The sequence below is a fragment of the Ricinus communis genome, chromosome 9 (assembly GCF_019578655.1).
Source record: "Ricinus communis isolate WT05 ecotype wild-type chromosome 9, ASM1957865v1, whole genome shotgun sequence".
NCBI lineage: Eukaryota > Viridiplantae > Streptophyta > Magnoliopsida > Malpighiales > Euphorbiaceae > Ricinus > Ricinus communis.
The window spans coordinates 2340595-2356871 of record NC_063264.1 but is presented as its reverse complement, the minus strand read 5'-3'; the positions used below and the strand labels follow the sequence as shown (position 1 = coordinate 2356871).

General features: G+C 34.6%; 4 protein-coding genes across 7 annotated transcripts; 3 read left to right on the top strand and 1 right to left on the bottom strand.

Annotated features, from left to right (window-relative positions):
* The first annotated feature begins 81 nt into the window (after positions 1–81).
* On the top strand, positions 82–1708 carry LOC8261510 (peptide methionine sulfoxide reductase B5). The gene is made up of 3 exons (XM_015717839.3): positions 82–401; positions 1155–1311; positions 1402–1708. The coding sequence occupies exons 1-3, from the start codon at positions 307–309 to the stop codon at positions 1549–1551; spliced, it is 402 nt and encodes a 133-aa protein (XP_015573325.1). The 5' UTR covers positions 82–306; the 3' UTR covers positions 1552–1708.
* A 1262-nt stretch (positions 1709–2970) lies between these two features.
* Positions 2971–5386, top strand: LOC8261511 (F-box protein CPR1). Of its 2 annotated transcripts, none has more exons than XM_048378808.1 (2): positions 2971–4473; positions 5017–5386. In XM_048378808.1, exons 1-2 carry the CDS (start codon positions 4103–4105, stop codon positions 5102–5104), a joined length of 459 nt encoding a protein of 152 aa, XP_048234765.1. In that variant the 5' UTR covers positions 2971–4102; the 3' UTR covers positions 5105–5386. The 2 variants fall into 2 exon arrangements, with proteins under 2 accessions (XP_048234765.1, XP_048234766.1); XM_048378809.1 differs by having other exon boundaries at positions 2971–4480.
* A 150-nt stretch (positions 5387–5536) lies between these two features.
* LOC8261512 lies at positions 5537–6229 on the bottom strand. The gene is made up of 3 exons (XM_002516777.4): positions 6013–6229; positions 5859–5904; positions 5537–5766 (listed from the first exon to the last, which is right to left on the bottom strand). The coding sequence occupies exons 1-3, from the start codon at positions 6151–6153 to the stop codon at positions 5708–5710; spliced, it is 246 nt and encodes an 81-aa protein (XP_002516823.1). The 5' UTR covers positions 6154–6229; the 3' UTR covers positions 5537–5707.
* A 1007-nt stretch (positions 6230–7236) lies between these two features.
* Positions 7237–11639, top strand: LOC8261513 (putative E3 ubiquitin-protein ligase RF298). Of its 3 annotated transcripts, none has more exons than XM_015717873.3 (3): positions 7237–7420; positions 7967–10123; positions 10972–11639. In XM_015717873.3, the coding sequence occupies exons 2-3, from the start codon at positions 7973–7975 to the stop codon at positions 11503–11505; spliced, it is 2685 nt and encodes an 894-aa protein (XP_015573359.1). In that variant the 5' UTR covers positions 7237–7420; positions 7967–7972; the 3' UTR covers positions 11506–11639. The 3 variants fall into 3 exon arrangements, with proteins under 3 accessions (XP_015573359.1, XP_048235056.1, XP_002516824.2); XM_048379099.1 differs by having other exon boundaries at positions 7670–10123; XM_002516778.4 differs by having other exon boundaries at positions 7237–7735.
* Positions 11640–16277: the final 4638 nt, after the last annotated feature.

Genomic DNA, 16277 nt, shown 5'->3' with positions numbered 1-16277 from the left:
GCCAAGCTTTTTATATGGATTCGTTAGGGCAAACTCAAAACTGTTGTAGGAAAAAGGACCCAATTGCCAAATTTACCCATGTTTGATTAATGGTGTAAGGCGTTTGTTCGATTTGAATTTTGTTTATTTAATAATCTGAAAACTTTTCTGAAATTTGAACGAATCTGAATCTTGGGAACATGATAATGTAATAATTGGGAGTTTTAATTTGCCCGATATTCCGTCTTTGTACATTCAATTTACATGTTATCTAATCCATTTATAAGTGGGTTTTTGGATTAGCATATAGCTATAGAATAGTCGAAAATGGCAGCAGCAGGTTCTATCCAGAAGAGTGAGGGAGAGTGGAGGGCTATTCTTTCTCCAGAGCAGTTTCATATTCTCAGGGAGAAAGGAACTGAGTAAGTCCCTTAATACCCTTTTCTTTTTTTTGTTAGTGGGATTGATTATAATGGTGAATCTGATCATTGTCAAATTATCAACTTGTTTTTGGATTATTTGGGTTGGGAATTTACCTTATATGTTCTAAAAATGCCCTTTTTACTGGGGGTAGTTGGGATTGTTTTGGTAAATGTAGCCAAATCAGGCTCATGGCTTTGTTGATTCCTTGAGAGACTCTGAAACTGGCACACCTATGTCTGCTTGTGTTTTGAATCTCTCTGGACTGCCAAGTTTCCGCCTTTGTTTGCTCAACTAATGGAGTCCTTTAATTTCTGAACAAGAATTTTCATGTTTTTGTCACCATTGGCTCTTTTCATGGTTTGATGTTATGTAATTTGGTTTACATATGAGGTGAGGAATACTTGAATTGAATCTGGTGTGTGCCATAGTTTGATCTTGATACTTAATTTTGGGTATGTGCAACTATTTGTTTCCGTTTGCTGCATGCAACGCAAAAGTAGGTATATTTCGGTTCGCCGCCTTTTATTTTGCTGGATGCATGAGAAAGGGCTCACTATTTACTCCCTAATTCACAATTTGATAATCTCAGGTCTATTCTTCTTTATGTAAGCTAGTAATGAGTCTGCAGTTTTAAATGACTGTTCCTGGTTCATGTTAACCTCTCGTCCTTCGTATTGTCTCTTACCTTTTAAGATAGGTTAATGTGAATCTTGGTGCTTCTAACCCTTCTTATCTGTTGATGACATGAACAGACGGAAATTCACAGGGGAATATGACAAGTTCTTTGGTGAAGGAATTTACAATTGTGCTGGTTGTGAGACGCCACTTTATAAGTCGACTACCAAATTTGATTCTGGCTGTGGTTGGCCTGCTTTCTTTGAAGGTCTCCCTGGAGCCATAAATCGCTCTGTAAGTTCCTTCTTTTGGTTCTTCCGTTTGAGTTGACAGTTAAAGGTGACTTTGGTTGGACCTAATGAAGATTGGAACTATGAATTTCAGCCGGACCCAGATGGGAGGAGAACTGAGATTACATGTGTAGCTTGTGGGGGGCACTTGGGTCATGTTTTCAAAGGCGAAGGACACAAGACTCCAACAGATGAACGCCACTGTGTCAATAGCGTTTCAATCAAGTTTATATCTGCAAGTTGATCCTGAATGTGAAAGTTAAGATAGTTGGTGGTGTTTATGCTAAAGATTAAACTAGTTTCGTGTTAGTTACTTTCAAGTAGAAGCCACATTCTGTGAGAACTAAAGCAGTGAATGATCACTAGTTCTAATTCAAAATCAATTAAAATTCTAAGTGTGATTGACTTGCAGTTATTTTATCCTTTGCATTCCATGTTTGCAGAAGCTGCATCTAAAGAGTGTTACTCTAGCTTGAATCAATGAGTGAATTGTATTCCAAGATGTAGCATATAGACCCATTCAAAAAAGCCTGACTGTTTTTTGGACAGATTTTGAAAATATTGTTTCTTTGAAGATCGTCCAACAAATTCAGCTCATCCTTAAAAGCATACTGGATTTGGTTAAAATCTTAGATCGATAGGCGAGCTGAATCAGGTTCGGCCAATGGCTGAAAATACGTAGACAATACCTATAGCCTAGGCATCAACGATCAAAGGGGCTAGAACATATGCAGACAATACCTATAGCCTAGACATCCTCGGTGCGTACAATGGCTGAATCGAAGGGGCTAGAAATGGCTATAGCCCCTTCTAGCTTTTGCATTTTTTTGGCCACTCTAATAATAATAGATTTTCTTTTATATATTCTTTTTACATTCTTTGAAATAGATATGGTATTTTATTTATTCCTTTAAATAAATTTCTAGATCCGTTACCTAATGTATAAGCAAGATTAATAGTGTAAAAATGTTTTGTTAATATATATTCATATATATTCTTATCATACGATAAATAGTAAAATATTATTTTCTTAAGGATTGTATCAATAACTTTTTAATTTTATTTATTTTTTGAAAGTATTAGTTAATATTATATAAATTTTAATAGAGCTTGTATAATATTTGTTAAAATATAAAAATTATTAACTTTTAATAGTAAAAAATATTATTGAAAAATAAATAAAGATTTCCATCCTATTTTGTTTTGCCTCATTCTTTATGGAATAGGAGTAGAAATTTTAAAACTTCTTTCACTTTACTCATATTTTTTTTGTATACATATATCTAGAGCTAATTTAAAGCATATTGAGTAAGATTCCTGCGGATGATAAAATATTTTCTTAAGAGTTTTGACGTAATTTTATACTTAAAATTTAAATTTAAAACTTTAATTAAACTAAAAAGGATCTAAAAAATACCCTTATTAGGTGCTCTATTTACATTCAAAGAAAAAAAAAATTATCAGGTTAATGGTAGAAGAAGAGGAGGGATAGTTATTTTTGAAAGTGAGCAATTTATTGGGCCTAGGTCCATTGGCCTCCAATCCAATAGCCTACTAGTGTTTCAAACCTCATACAACTCCCTTCCCTCTATCCATTATCAATTGCATTTGAAGTTTTAGGCTATATAATATGGGGCTGCCACTAATGCTCACTAAAAGGGCACAGACTTCACAAAGTTGTAGTTCTATTACGAATTACGATTCTTCTTTCTTAGTATTCTTTTTCATTTTCGCGGCAAAACTTTCCCTCTAGTCCGTAAGATTAGCAGCGTCTTCTGGTAACCGCCTTTTCTTATCCCCTCCACACTCTATAAAGTTTTAAACTTTGGGCCATTCTTGAATGCTAAACCATCTCCATCATGGATGATATTAGAGGCAAAATACCTGCCAAGAACTGCCCAAATCACCAGCAAAGCAGGACCAGAATGGCTAGTAGCCATACTCCCTTCTTGTTTAATCATGGATATACTATCAAGACTACCCACCAAAACCCTCTTCATTTGCAAAACTTGGAATAACTTAATTTCTGATAAATACTTCACCCAACTCCAACTCACAAATGCACCTCCGGCAATCCTTATCAAAACCATTCGGCGGTGTGGTGAATCGAGACAGCTCCATTTAGCCCACATAACAGGAGGCAACACTAAAGCTCGTTTTGGGGTTGAAAAGATGAAGTTTAATAGTAAAGATCACTTGCCCAGTTATGATTTTTCGTTTGATCAATTCATGTAATGGCTTGCTTTGTTTAACTGGAAGTATTCTAGTTGGGGATCAAATTTACATATGCAATCCAATATTAGGTGAGCATATTACTATTCAATTGCCTAACGATAATGATGATAAGTGGAAGTGTAATAGGCGTTTTGGTTTTGGGTTTTGTGCTGACACTGATCAATATAAAGTGATACAAACGTTCAATATAATGAGATCTACATATCGAGTTGTTGAGAATTACCTAGAGGCTGAGATTTACACTATTGGTTCTAGAGAATGGAGAAGCATTGGAACTCCACCTTGCAACATTAGTTCTACTCTGCCAACCAATACTTGAACGATTCTCTCCAGCTCGTGATGAATATGTTGATGATCTTGATTTTGTTTTCAACATTGGAAATGAGCAGGCTCCTGATGGATATGGTGATGATCTTGATTATGCTTTCAACATTGGAAATGAGCAGGCTCCTGAAGGATATGGTGTTGATGATCTTGATTATGCTTTCAACTTTGGAAATGAGCAGTTTGGAGAGATCCCCTCGCCTTCTGTTTTAGTTTCCAAGGGGAAGAAGAAATCTATGGGGTTAATGAAGGTGGGGGTGTTAAGAGGTTGTTTATGCATGTCTTTGTCTTCTGCTCAGAAGATATCTGAGATATGGATTATGAAGGAATATGGCAACAAGGAATCATGGACTAAATTGCTCGTCATTGGAACCATTTGTTTAAGCAAGATCAGATACAATTCCTGTGAGCCTATATTTGCATTTGACAGTGACAATATCTTGATGTTGTGTGACAATTCTGTTCTAGCTTGTTATAATGTGAAAACAAAGAGGTTTCGTGATGCTAAGATATCTCAGACTAATGGGAAATTCCATATAATTTCTCACACCCCATGCTTTACTTCACTTGAACACATTGCAGAAGATGAGGCAGTTGAGATATCCAGGTATCAAGTAATACTGTCTATATGATTTCTTGTTTCATTTTGAGACTGTTTAAGATGTATGAGCTTTTATTAAAACAGAATATAAGTGTAAACATTAGCACTTTAAATAATTTACAAGCTTATAAATGATATAGTGAGTAGTGATTAAAATGCTATAAATGTTCTCTTGAATCAATGACTGGTTGCAATCCTTGTGGCTTTTGATATCACGGAGTCAAATTTCTTGCCTGAAAATCAATAGAATTTCAAATTAGTTTTTACTGGTCATATTCATATTTAAGCAGGTTTATGCTTTCTGCTTAATACTGAATTTATGGAGGTTCTTTCAATATGATATAGGCATAGAATTCAAGCTGACTAGGACAAGGTGACATATAGTATGTGCAAGGTGATCGAATGTCTATCTGATTCTATAAGGAGCAGCATTGGCATATGGAGGAATGTTTTATAATCTGCTGGATTGAGTTAAGTAATAGCTGCCAGCTAATAAGGAGCACTTGTGCAACAGTTACTAATATTGTGCTTGAAATTTGATATATGCAGGCTGTCGCAGTTCAGAAAAACAAAGTGTCCTGATTTGGGAGAACTAGTAGATTGGAGAAAGGAGACTACTTGGTACTTTTTGTCGTGAGCTCTCGGTTCTTGTTCTGCAAAGGAGAGGGGCTACTCTTATCAGTTTATGTTAGGGTTACTATTCAAAATCGACATTTTTGTTTATCATGTTTAGCTGTTAAGGTGATTATGTTGTTGCTCTGAGGATCAATAGGGCATTTGACATGATTCATTCCACAACTCAGACACTAACATCACCTTTTGTTTTAATGTCTAGTTACATTGTTTAAACTTCTCTAAGAAAGGATATTAACATTTGAATTCCTTCTACTGTTTAAGATTCTGATTGTTTCTTGGGATAGTATGATTGTTGAGTAGTTTCTGACTGAAGATTAAGAATTAGAAGATGTCACAATTCCGTTTGGCTAAATACATCAACTGGGTTAAGTTAGAGCAAAACCAGCAAATTCTTAAGTAGCTCACTCAGTACATATAAAAGTCAAAACTCATCTACCATCCGAAAGATTATTCCTCTTTCTGGCTCCTTTTAGATTGAATTCTTAAGCGAGAAATATAAAAGTCTAAAACAATTGGAATCTCTAATAAAAAAGAGAAAATGACAGCTGCGGGAAGATTTCAGGTAAATAAATTCTGAGTTCTGAATGCAAAAATCTTCAACTAATCACTTATTTTTTTCAATCTTCCTTCTCATCTCATTGCATGCCTTCAGAGCTTGAACTTCTGTGAAGCATTTGAACAAACGACGCATATCAACAACTTGAAAAGCAACAATATCACAGTAAAAATAGAACTAAAGAGCAGAAACAGCATACCCTTTTGGCAAGATTTCCAGTTCCTGTTGCTCTCAACGAGACAATCCTGCAATACCCCAAAAAAAAAAAAAAAACTTTAAATCAGCAACTTTTGGGGCTTGGAGTCTCTTCAATTAATTTTGTTTGTTAAAAGAATTCGTGTTTATTAAAACACCTGTAGTGAGAGGTATAGAGAAGAGCATTCTCTTAGCTGCTTGACGTTCTCGTCATCGTCATCGGCGTCGCTCCGGTGAAGTGGTGGCGGTGGCGACGAAGATGGATCGGGTTGGTGTTTGGGTTCAATTGGTTGGGCCATTTCTCCTAGTTCTCTTTTTTCAAAGTTATCTGGCCTTGACTGCCCTTTGATCCAAATTCCATACCTACTAGTAGTAGCCACATTTGAAGGGTTTTTTTAACCTCTTTTTTAATATAAAGTTTAGTCAATTCTCACTAACTAAATAAAGTTTAGTCAATTATGTGTTCATATTCACATAATTATTTATCAACTTCACTCAATAACTTGGCCAATAATCCAATGGTCATAAAAAAAATTATAAATTATATCTATTATAATTTCCTTATTAAATTATGAGATAGAACATTTATTAATTATAAGTGAAATATTTTTTCATTTTTTTTAATTAAAATCTTTGAAGTCATTTTTCAATATTAGAACTTGCAAAACTTAAACTCAATAAGTTAGGGCAAATATCCACGTTTTAACACACACATTGTCTATGATGAAAATTGAAACTTCTCCAAAGAATTAAAAGAAGAATAAAAGAAAATAATAGTAGAATTGTGAATTTGGACTTCAATGTACTAAAAGAAGGAGAAATGGATTGTAGAAAATGAAGCTTTTATCGTTTATCACTTAGCTTAGATGGCAATGTGACTTTTATGTTTAATTATTGTCACAGCCAACTTCATCCCTGCCAAACCTTTCACTAAAACAAATAATAAATAATAATAACTAAATATTTATTGCATCATCTTTTTATTTTTTTCTCTCTATTGGACTGATTATATCGTTGCCTTATTTCTCGGCATAATATATAATATCTATATTAATTTTTTTACGCTTATATTTGAGTTTATTATTATGAATAATTTGACATGACAGTTTTTTTTTAATTAAAAATATCTATTATAAAAAAATATAATTATTTTAATAAATTTTCATCTATATATTTAATTTTAAATATTAATTATAAAAATATAATATATAGTGACAAAAACTAAAGATAATATTTTTTTCACACTGATTTTTTTATTTAATTATTTTTAATTTGGAATGAGGAAAATATCTAAGTATGGCTGCCTAGTTTGGCTAACACGTAATAAACAAAAATACAATAACATAAAATCTCACTAGGCTAATATCTATTTATGTTGTTTTTGTTATCACAATTCTCTCTCTAGCAAATACAAAAATTAACAGAAAGGAAAATAAAAATTAACAAAAACAACACAAAAAAGAGGAGGTATATATATGGTTATGTCGTTCTGTTTCACCCATGTTTTTGAGATTGGTTTCGTAATAAGCCTTCCATTTTGCTTTAACCCATAGGTTCAGGAATCTGGTACGTTTCGATCATCGATTCTAGAATCACAAATCTCAATTTCCCCTACTTGTTTTATGGATCTTCAATATTGAAATCAGTGTATTTATCTTATTTCTTGGATTTTTTTTGTTTATTTTCTTTCTCAGCTGTTTTGATCTATGAAATTGATTCTTGATTACGGATTATATGAACTGGGCATGTTTTTAATGCTTTGACTATCGATTTTCTGTTTCTTGGGTATTAATCGATTTCTGATTCTTGATGCAGAGTTTGATTTTTCTTTTTCTCTTTTCATTGGTTCAGTTTGATAGAGAGATATATATAAAAAAAAAGGTAATTTTTCTTGCAGTTGCTTAATGTAGGAATTAATTTCTGTTCTTTTAATGGTTTTGTTTGTACTTGTTATCAGTAAGTGATCCAATGAGCTGGGTTTTGATATCTAATCTTGACCGGTTATGTTCCTATATGTAATTTGGTGAATTTTATAAGCGTTACATTGGTGATTGAATGACAGATGATTGATGAGTTTGACAATTGAATTAAAAGATGCTAACCTTTTTACAGCTTAAAATGGCATCAATGGTTGCAAAAGCCAGTAGTAGTAGCTGTAGCACTCAAGTGTCATCATTGGTATCAGTCCAAGAAAAAGGAAGTAGAAATAAGAGAAAATTTCGAGCTGATACACCTTTAGGTGACCCTGGTAAGATTATACCTTCACCTCAGAATGAATGCTCTGGTTATGAATTTTCTGCTGAGAAATTTGAAGCTACCCCAGCTCATGGGCCATCCAGTGTATGTGACCTGTGCGGTGTTAACCAAGACCATTCTGAAGGGTTGAAACTTGACCTTGGATTGTCTAGTGCCTTAAGCTCATCTGAGGTTGGAACAAGCCAACCCAGAGAGGAATTAGAATCGGAAGAATCCCATGATGCTGATTGGAGTGATCTCACAGAATCCCAGCTAGAAGAACTTGTGTTAAGCAATCTGGACGCAATCTTCAAGAGTGCAATTAAAAAAATTGTTGCTTGTGGTTATACCGAAGAAGTTGCTACAAAGGCTGTTTTGAGGTCAGGCCTTTGTTATGGGTGTAAAGACACTGTTTCAAATATTGTGGACAATACTCTAGCATTTCTTAGGAATGGCCAAGAGATTGATCCTTCAAGGGACCACTGTTTTGAGGATTTACAGCAGCTGGAGAAGTATATATTGGCAGAATTGGTTTGTGTACTCCGAGAAGTCAGGCCATTCTTCAGCACTGGGGATGCAATGTGGTGCTTGTTGATTTGTGACATGAATGTTTCTCATGCCTGTGCAATGGATGGTGATCCCTTGAGTGGTTTTGCCGGTGATGGGACTTCAAACGGGACTTCCTCTACTTCTAACCAACCGCAGATAGAATCCAAATCTTCTGAGTTAAACCTTCCAAATCCTTGTAAATCTGAACCTTCTGTTACTTGTTCTCAATCCGAGGCACCCAACATCATGACGAGAGTTCCCAACATATCGAAACCAAAGAACTCTGTTGCTGTCAGTGGACTAGTCACAGAGAAAGATGGATCAAATTCTACATTTGATTCTGCAGATAAATCTTTTAGTGTTGCAGGAACATCTCAATCTCCTGTAGTAGAGGAAAAACTTATTGTTAGTAGAAAGGTTCATTCTAATAGTACCAAGAGAGAGTACATACTTCGACAGAAATCTCTTCATCTGGAGAAGGGCTACAGAACATATGGACCTAAAGGGTCAAGAGCAGGGAAATTGAGTGGTTTGGGCGGTTTGATCTTGGATAAGAAACTAAAGTCTGTTTCGGAATCTGCTGTTAATATAAAGAATGCTTCGTTAAGACTGAGTAAGGTAATGGGAGTCGATGTGTCTCAAGATAATGCAAGCCAGAATCTTTCGAGCAATACTAGATCCTCTTCCCCAGCATCATTTAATTTAGAAACTTCTGGCACAACTTCTGCTTTTCCTAAGACCAATAATCAATCTGCATTACCCGTAGTCACCAAGCCACCTGCATTAACTGCTGTGAACACTCCACCTGTATTATCAGCTACTGATACTGAACTTTCACTTTCATTGCCTGCAAAAAGCAACTCCACTTCAGTCCCTGGTGACAGTAATGCCGAGGCAACCAGTTGTAATTTTTCTGGGATACCATATGATAAGTCTCTGGCACAGTGGGTTCCCAGGGACAAGAAGGATGAGATGATTATGAAGCTGGTTCCCAGAGCGAGGGAACTGCAAAATCAGCTCCAAGAATGGACTGAGTGGGCAAACCAGAAAGTTATGCAGGCTGCTCGAAGGCTGAGTAAGGACAAGGCTGAACTTAAGTCACTCAGGCAAGAAAAAGAAGAAGTTGAACGGCTCAAGAAAGAGAAGCAAACGCTGGAGGAGAACACAATGAAGAAGCTGACAGAGATGGAAAATGCATTATGCAAGGCTAGCGGACAGGTAGAAAGGGCTAATTCTGCTGTTCGGAGGCTTGAGGTGGAGAATGCTGCATTGAGGCAAGAGATGGAGGCTGAAAAGCTGAATGCAGCTGAGTCAGCTGCAAGCTGTCAGGAGGTATCAAAGAGGGAGAAGAACACGCTGATGAAGTTTCAGTCATGGGAGAAGCAGAAAATTATTTTACAGGAAGAGCTTGCTACTGAAAAACGCAAGGTTGCGCAGCTACGTCAGGATCTTGAACAGGCTAAACAACTACAGGAACAACATGAGGTACATATCAGAATGCAGTTCCACTTTCCTTTTGCTCCATCTTTCTTCAGAGGTTTCACACAGGATATGTTTGAACAGTTGTCTGCCAGTATTTGTTTTTTAATCATCGTATAATGTGACACTGGTGGATTAGACAAATAATTGGGTGAGGTGAGTAGTGACAGGTTTCTGATTACTGTTGAGCTGGTTAGTAGAAGCTAATATGACACTGCTCTATCTAAGAATTGTTTTCATGGAAGGGTAAACATCCCAATTAAGTTGGCACCTGGTGTAGAAGTTTATGCCATTAATTCAAATTGATATGGTAAGCACAAATAATAGAGGTCATCATGCATGCATAAAATATAAAACACAGGCACCTGCTGGTAAAAGAAAATTTTTCTTCTTTTTTCTTTTGGGCAAGAAATCGTTGCTATTTTGATTGAAATTTTGTTCGGCGAAGGTTTTTTTTTAATTGTCTTTTGCAGTTCATTTGTCATCAAGTTTTTAACAAGTCTGGCTAGGTGCCTCAGAAATAAAAGTAAAGGACTTTTTCTGCACCTTGTTGTATGCGGCTTTGTGTCTAACAACCTAGTCTTTTATTTTCTTTTTGTGTGCCATTTTATTATCTTTTTTATCTTAAATGTTGTAGATTGTCTTACTTCAGAAGCAAAATGTTGATTTATCAATCAGGGGCTTCAAAGTTTAATTTAAACATGCGGGTGCTTACTTTCAGTAGAATAAACATTGAATTATGCAGTTTAAAATGCACTTCTGTTAAGAGGTCGTAAAGTGTATGGCACTTTGGTGCAATCGGCCAACTTGTATTATTGGTTGCATTGTGATTAAAATAGGAAATGATATTGCAGGCTAGATGGCAACAAGAAGAGAAGGCAAAAGAAGAACTGCTTTTGCAGGCTAATTCAATGAGAAAAGAAAGAGAACAAATTGAGACTGCAGCCAAATCTAAGGAGGATACAATCAAACTGAAAGCAGAAATAAATTTGCAAAAGTACAAAGATGATATACAGAAGCTTGAGAAAGAAATTGCTCAATTGAGATTGAAGACTGATTCTTCGAAAATTGCAGCACTTCGAATGGGCATCAACCAAAGTTATGCTAGCAGACTCACGGACATTAAGTACAATATTGCTCAAAAGGAATCATCACCTCTCTATTTCTCAGCAGATTTTCATGATTACTCGGAAACCGGAGGTGTGAAGCGAGAAAGAGAATGTGTGATGTGCCTTTCAGAAGAGATGTCTGTGGTATTTCTTCCATGTGCACATCAGGTGGTTTGCACAACATGTAATGACCTCCATGAGAAACAAGGAATGAAGGACTGCCCTTCTTGTAGGAGTACCATTCAAAGGCGTATATCAGTACGTTATGCACGCTCCTGATTTTGTTATGGAGTTTTGAGGTCTCCAAATAATGATTAATGATTGATGGTTGTGGAACGCATTTGAATTGAATAATGCATTTTGCATCTTTATTCAAGAGTTAAAAACATCAAAAGTGTTTTCATTGATGCAAATATTTGATGAGTGCTTTTTCCACTTTAATGATTCTTTTGCTCTTCCTTCTTGTTTTACACTATTAAATTGGTCATTTTATTTACAAATGGATTTTAAATAGAATTTATAAATGAAGTCTTAATTTAATTCTTTTTATGTTTAGTGTGTTATATATAATAACTATTTAATTAGTTTGTGTATATATATATATATATAGAATATAATCAAGTGCATGATTATCATATAGATTGAAGAAAACACAAAACCCTTTATAAAACTAGTGGGTTATATATTATGCACGTATTTACTTTTTTTTTTTCCTTCCAAGGGAGGGGGTGTACCCCAGAAAATGAAACTAAACAAATCAGGTAAAAGCTAGATGCAAATAGCAACAAATAGCCATAAACAGCTAAACTCGAACAGCTCTAACCCAAGCAACACCAACAGCATCTGCCTCAAGCAACCTCTGTAAATCTACATGAAGCTGCTCAACATAGTGAACACCACGCTCTCTAGTTAATAAGTGATTCGCAAGCCAATCTGCCACGAAGTTCCCTTCACGGAAGATGTGATTCACCTGCACTCTCCATTTTCTATTTAGAAGATCCTTACAGGCACAGATCAGATTACGATTCACACCCATACTAACTTCATTCAATTGGAGCCAAGTCCACCACAAGTTGAGAATCCACCTCAAATTTAACTCTGTCATAACCAGCCCCCTATGCCAACAAAAGTCCATGATAAACTGCCCATATTTCAGCTTGAGCAGCTGAAGAAATGCCAATATTAACCACCTGACCATGGAGAAATTAGATATCGGAAAATTATTTGAGAGTTGGTTGTTGAATAAATATTAATATCGGACTGTCTGTTATTAATTGTAATTTGTAGTGTGTTGCAGAATTGAGAAATTAATACAGTTATGGGTGATTCAACTCCTGGTAAATATATAATGAATATTTGAAGTGTTTTTAGTAAGTTTTGGCCCATTTTATGGGAGTAAATATCCATATTTTAAGGGAGCTTCTATCGAATTTTCAGTAGAATTTTTGAGTCAGAATCAGTCAAAATTTCTTTAGACAGTCTAATCTAGGAGTTTAGGCCGAGGATAAATTATAAAATATTTTATTAACTTATTATCTTAAATCTTTATCTCATCTTTGGTCATGATGTGTCATAAAAGAAAAGGGAAATTAAAAATAATCTAAAGTAACAATAATAATTATTTCAAGTCTAAGGATCACATCTTATGTACTAATCACTAGAGTATTTGGTTCATAGAAATTTGGATAAGTTCTATATAGACTATTCTATAGGTCATGTTAAACGAACTTATTTTTATAACAAGTACCCATATGTTTATTTCAGTATTTACATACCTTGATCTTATGAGATAGATTGTTTACTTAACAAAATCTTGAGGTAGTCCTGAGCATTTAACCGATATCCAATGATCAATATCTAAATCTTGATCAAACATCAACTATGGACCAAGTTTAGCAATAACAATAATGAGAATCTCATCATTATAAACTCATTTTATAATTTCTCTTACTCTGTATTTATATTCTATAGAATTCATCTCCAATAGTTCTATAATGCCAATAAAATTAACTATCGAGAGTTAAAAAATGTCTTTTGTATAATTGTATACTATCAGTATAATGCATAAATTAACATAGAGTACAAATTTTATTTTTATTTTTTAGACATACACTAATAGGTTAGAGCCCAAAACCTCTATGTTTATACTTTGAGTAATTTTCTTAGTCATTGATATATTTTTCTAGCATGTTCGACTATGATCATGCATTTAAAATTTGATTTTGGCATTTAGAATTATTAAATTTCATGTTTACAACATGTTTAGTTTCTATTTAGTTCTTAATTTAAGGCTTATCATCATTTAAACAAATTAATTGGTTATTTGCATGATAATTTGTTGAATTATTAAGTTTTACGTGAGCTAAGATTTTAGTACCTTGTTAATTTTATTGCATGTGTTTTAGTTCAATAGAATGTGCTTTAATAATTGGTAATGGATCAATGTCGTTATTTTTAGTTTAATTAGGATTAAAATCCAAAATTAATGAAAATTAGCACAAACACTAGTTTTGCAAAATTGTCTATGTTGGCACTTGAGACTTGATTTTGTTTGTGTTTTAAAACTTTTAGGCTTTTAAGTATGCATGTAATATTACTTATTAATGATCTTGGTGTAATATGTCACTAACTATTAAGCATCGATAATATGCTTGACATTTGGCTTGTAGATATGTCAATTGACATATTAATTTGTATCCTTTGATACTTTTCTTGTGTAATCGATCTATCTTTGTATGTTTTGATTTTGACATTATTTTTCACTTATTTTATGTGTTCCTAATCTCTTTTGATGTTTATGCATGATTTTAGTTTATTTACATATAGTTTTAGCCTAATGAGATTAATTATGCTTAGGATTATCAATGATGGCATGTTTAGCTTATGCTCATGCCTTTTTTTTGTTTGGTTGAGTGTGTATGGAATGATCTATGATATGTTTGAATGTGTTGATTGGTGCATTTATTGTTATTTTTGCATGTTGTACCATAAGGATTAGTTATTTAAGATCTATTACTGCATTGATGATATGAGCAAGTCGTTCCATACAAATCACGAAAAGATAATAGGAGACATCTCCTCGACGAACACCACAAGATGGAATAAATGTATCAGACTTGTTTCCATTCCAAGGAATCGAAAAAATCAAAGTGGAAACACAAGCCATAATATTACGAACCCAACTATCATTTAATCCCATTTCCATCAATGAATGTTTGATAAAATCCTAAGGCAATCTATCATATGCTTTCTCAATGTCAATCTTTAGAGCCATCCACCCAACCCTTGATTTCTTATTATGCATAGAGTGGATTACTTCTTGAAAAATAACAATGTTATCCGTTATATGGCGACCCGAAACAAAACTACATTGAGTTGGAGTGATAACATTCGGAAGGATAAACTTTAGTCTGTTCACTAGCGTCTTAGTGATTATCTTATAAATGACATTACAAAGACTTATTAGCCTAAAATTCTTTGAATGCTCGGGATTAGCACACTTTGGAATAAGCATCAAGAGAGTGTCATTCACCGAATCCGGGAGGCAGCTGGATTGAAGAAACTCCAAAATAGTATCACGGGTAGATCTATGCAAAATATGCCAAAGCTTCTAATAGAACTCCACAATATAACCATATGGACCAATTGTTTTATGTGGCAACATATCAAATAAGGTTATCCTAACTTCATAAATAACAAATGCCTTTTAACAAACCAAGTTGTTCTTCAGAAAGCAAAGGGAACTTATGCATAGGAAGTCCACGAGTAATAGACTGAACACAATTGCATTTATCGTAAAGAGTAGCATAAAAGGACGAGGACATCTTAAGAAGAACATCCTGATCCTAGACCCACACATCATCATCATTTTCAAGCCCGTCATAAGATTTTTACTTCTTCTAATAATTGTAGAAAGATGATAAAACTTTGTATTTCTGTCCCCTGAAGTTATCCATTCCTCTTTCAACTTTTGATGCCAGTAAAACTCTTCCTGATAAATGACTAGCTCTAACTCCTTTCTTAATTTCTGGTCAAGCTTAGCAAGCTGATGAGAAGGCATTAAGGCCATAATCTTTTGAACACCAACAAGATAAGCCCAAATCCTTCTTTTTCACCTGAAAATATTCCTAAAGGAATTCTTATTCCACTCTTGGAGGGCATTAGAAACTTTTGAAGAATTGATCAAGAAAGATTTAAAACTATCCCAAGTCTTCTTAATCACATTAAAAAAATCTGGATTGCTCAACCAAGCATCTTGAAACCCGAAGCTCCTACAGACCGTTGAAGGCGATTAAGGGGAAAGATCTAACAACAGTGGGCAATGATTAGAATGTTGTCCAAGAAGATGAGATACAACAGCCCTCTCAAATTGACATCTCTAACTAGAATTACAAAGTGCACGGTCCAGTTGAGCAGCCTTTTGACCATTAATAAAGCAATTCCATGTCCAAGTGAAAACATGACCCATGAACCCCAAATCAATCAACCCTTCACCGAAAATCCAATCCATTAAATTGATGCTTTGAATATTACCATTCCTCGAATTAGAACTAGATTCATCAGAGGACGTGATAGAATTAAAATCACCTTTGGTAACCCATGGAAGGTTCAAATCCATATTGACATGAGACAGGTCTTGCCAAAGCAGTCAACATAACGAAGCATCAGGACTAGCATAACCAAAGAGCACATCCATCTACCCTGATAATCATCTTCAATGCAGCAAAGCATAAACTAGGGATGAGTAAGAATAATACTCAATTTAACCAAAGAATTCCAAGAAACCCATATACCACTACTACACCCAATTGCTTCCATTCTAACCCAAATATCATACTCAATCTCCTGACAGATCCTATCAGCATTATCCCCACTTGTCTTAGTTTCAAATAGCCTAAACACACAAGGCTTATGCAGAGAGAGAATAAACTTGAGGGTGCAAAAAAAGTCTCTCGATGCAGCCTCTTGAACATTCCAAGACATAATCTTCATAAGGCACACAAAAGATTAATTGTGCAAAACAAAACCCAAAAACAAGCACATACCAAAAC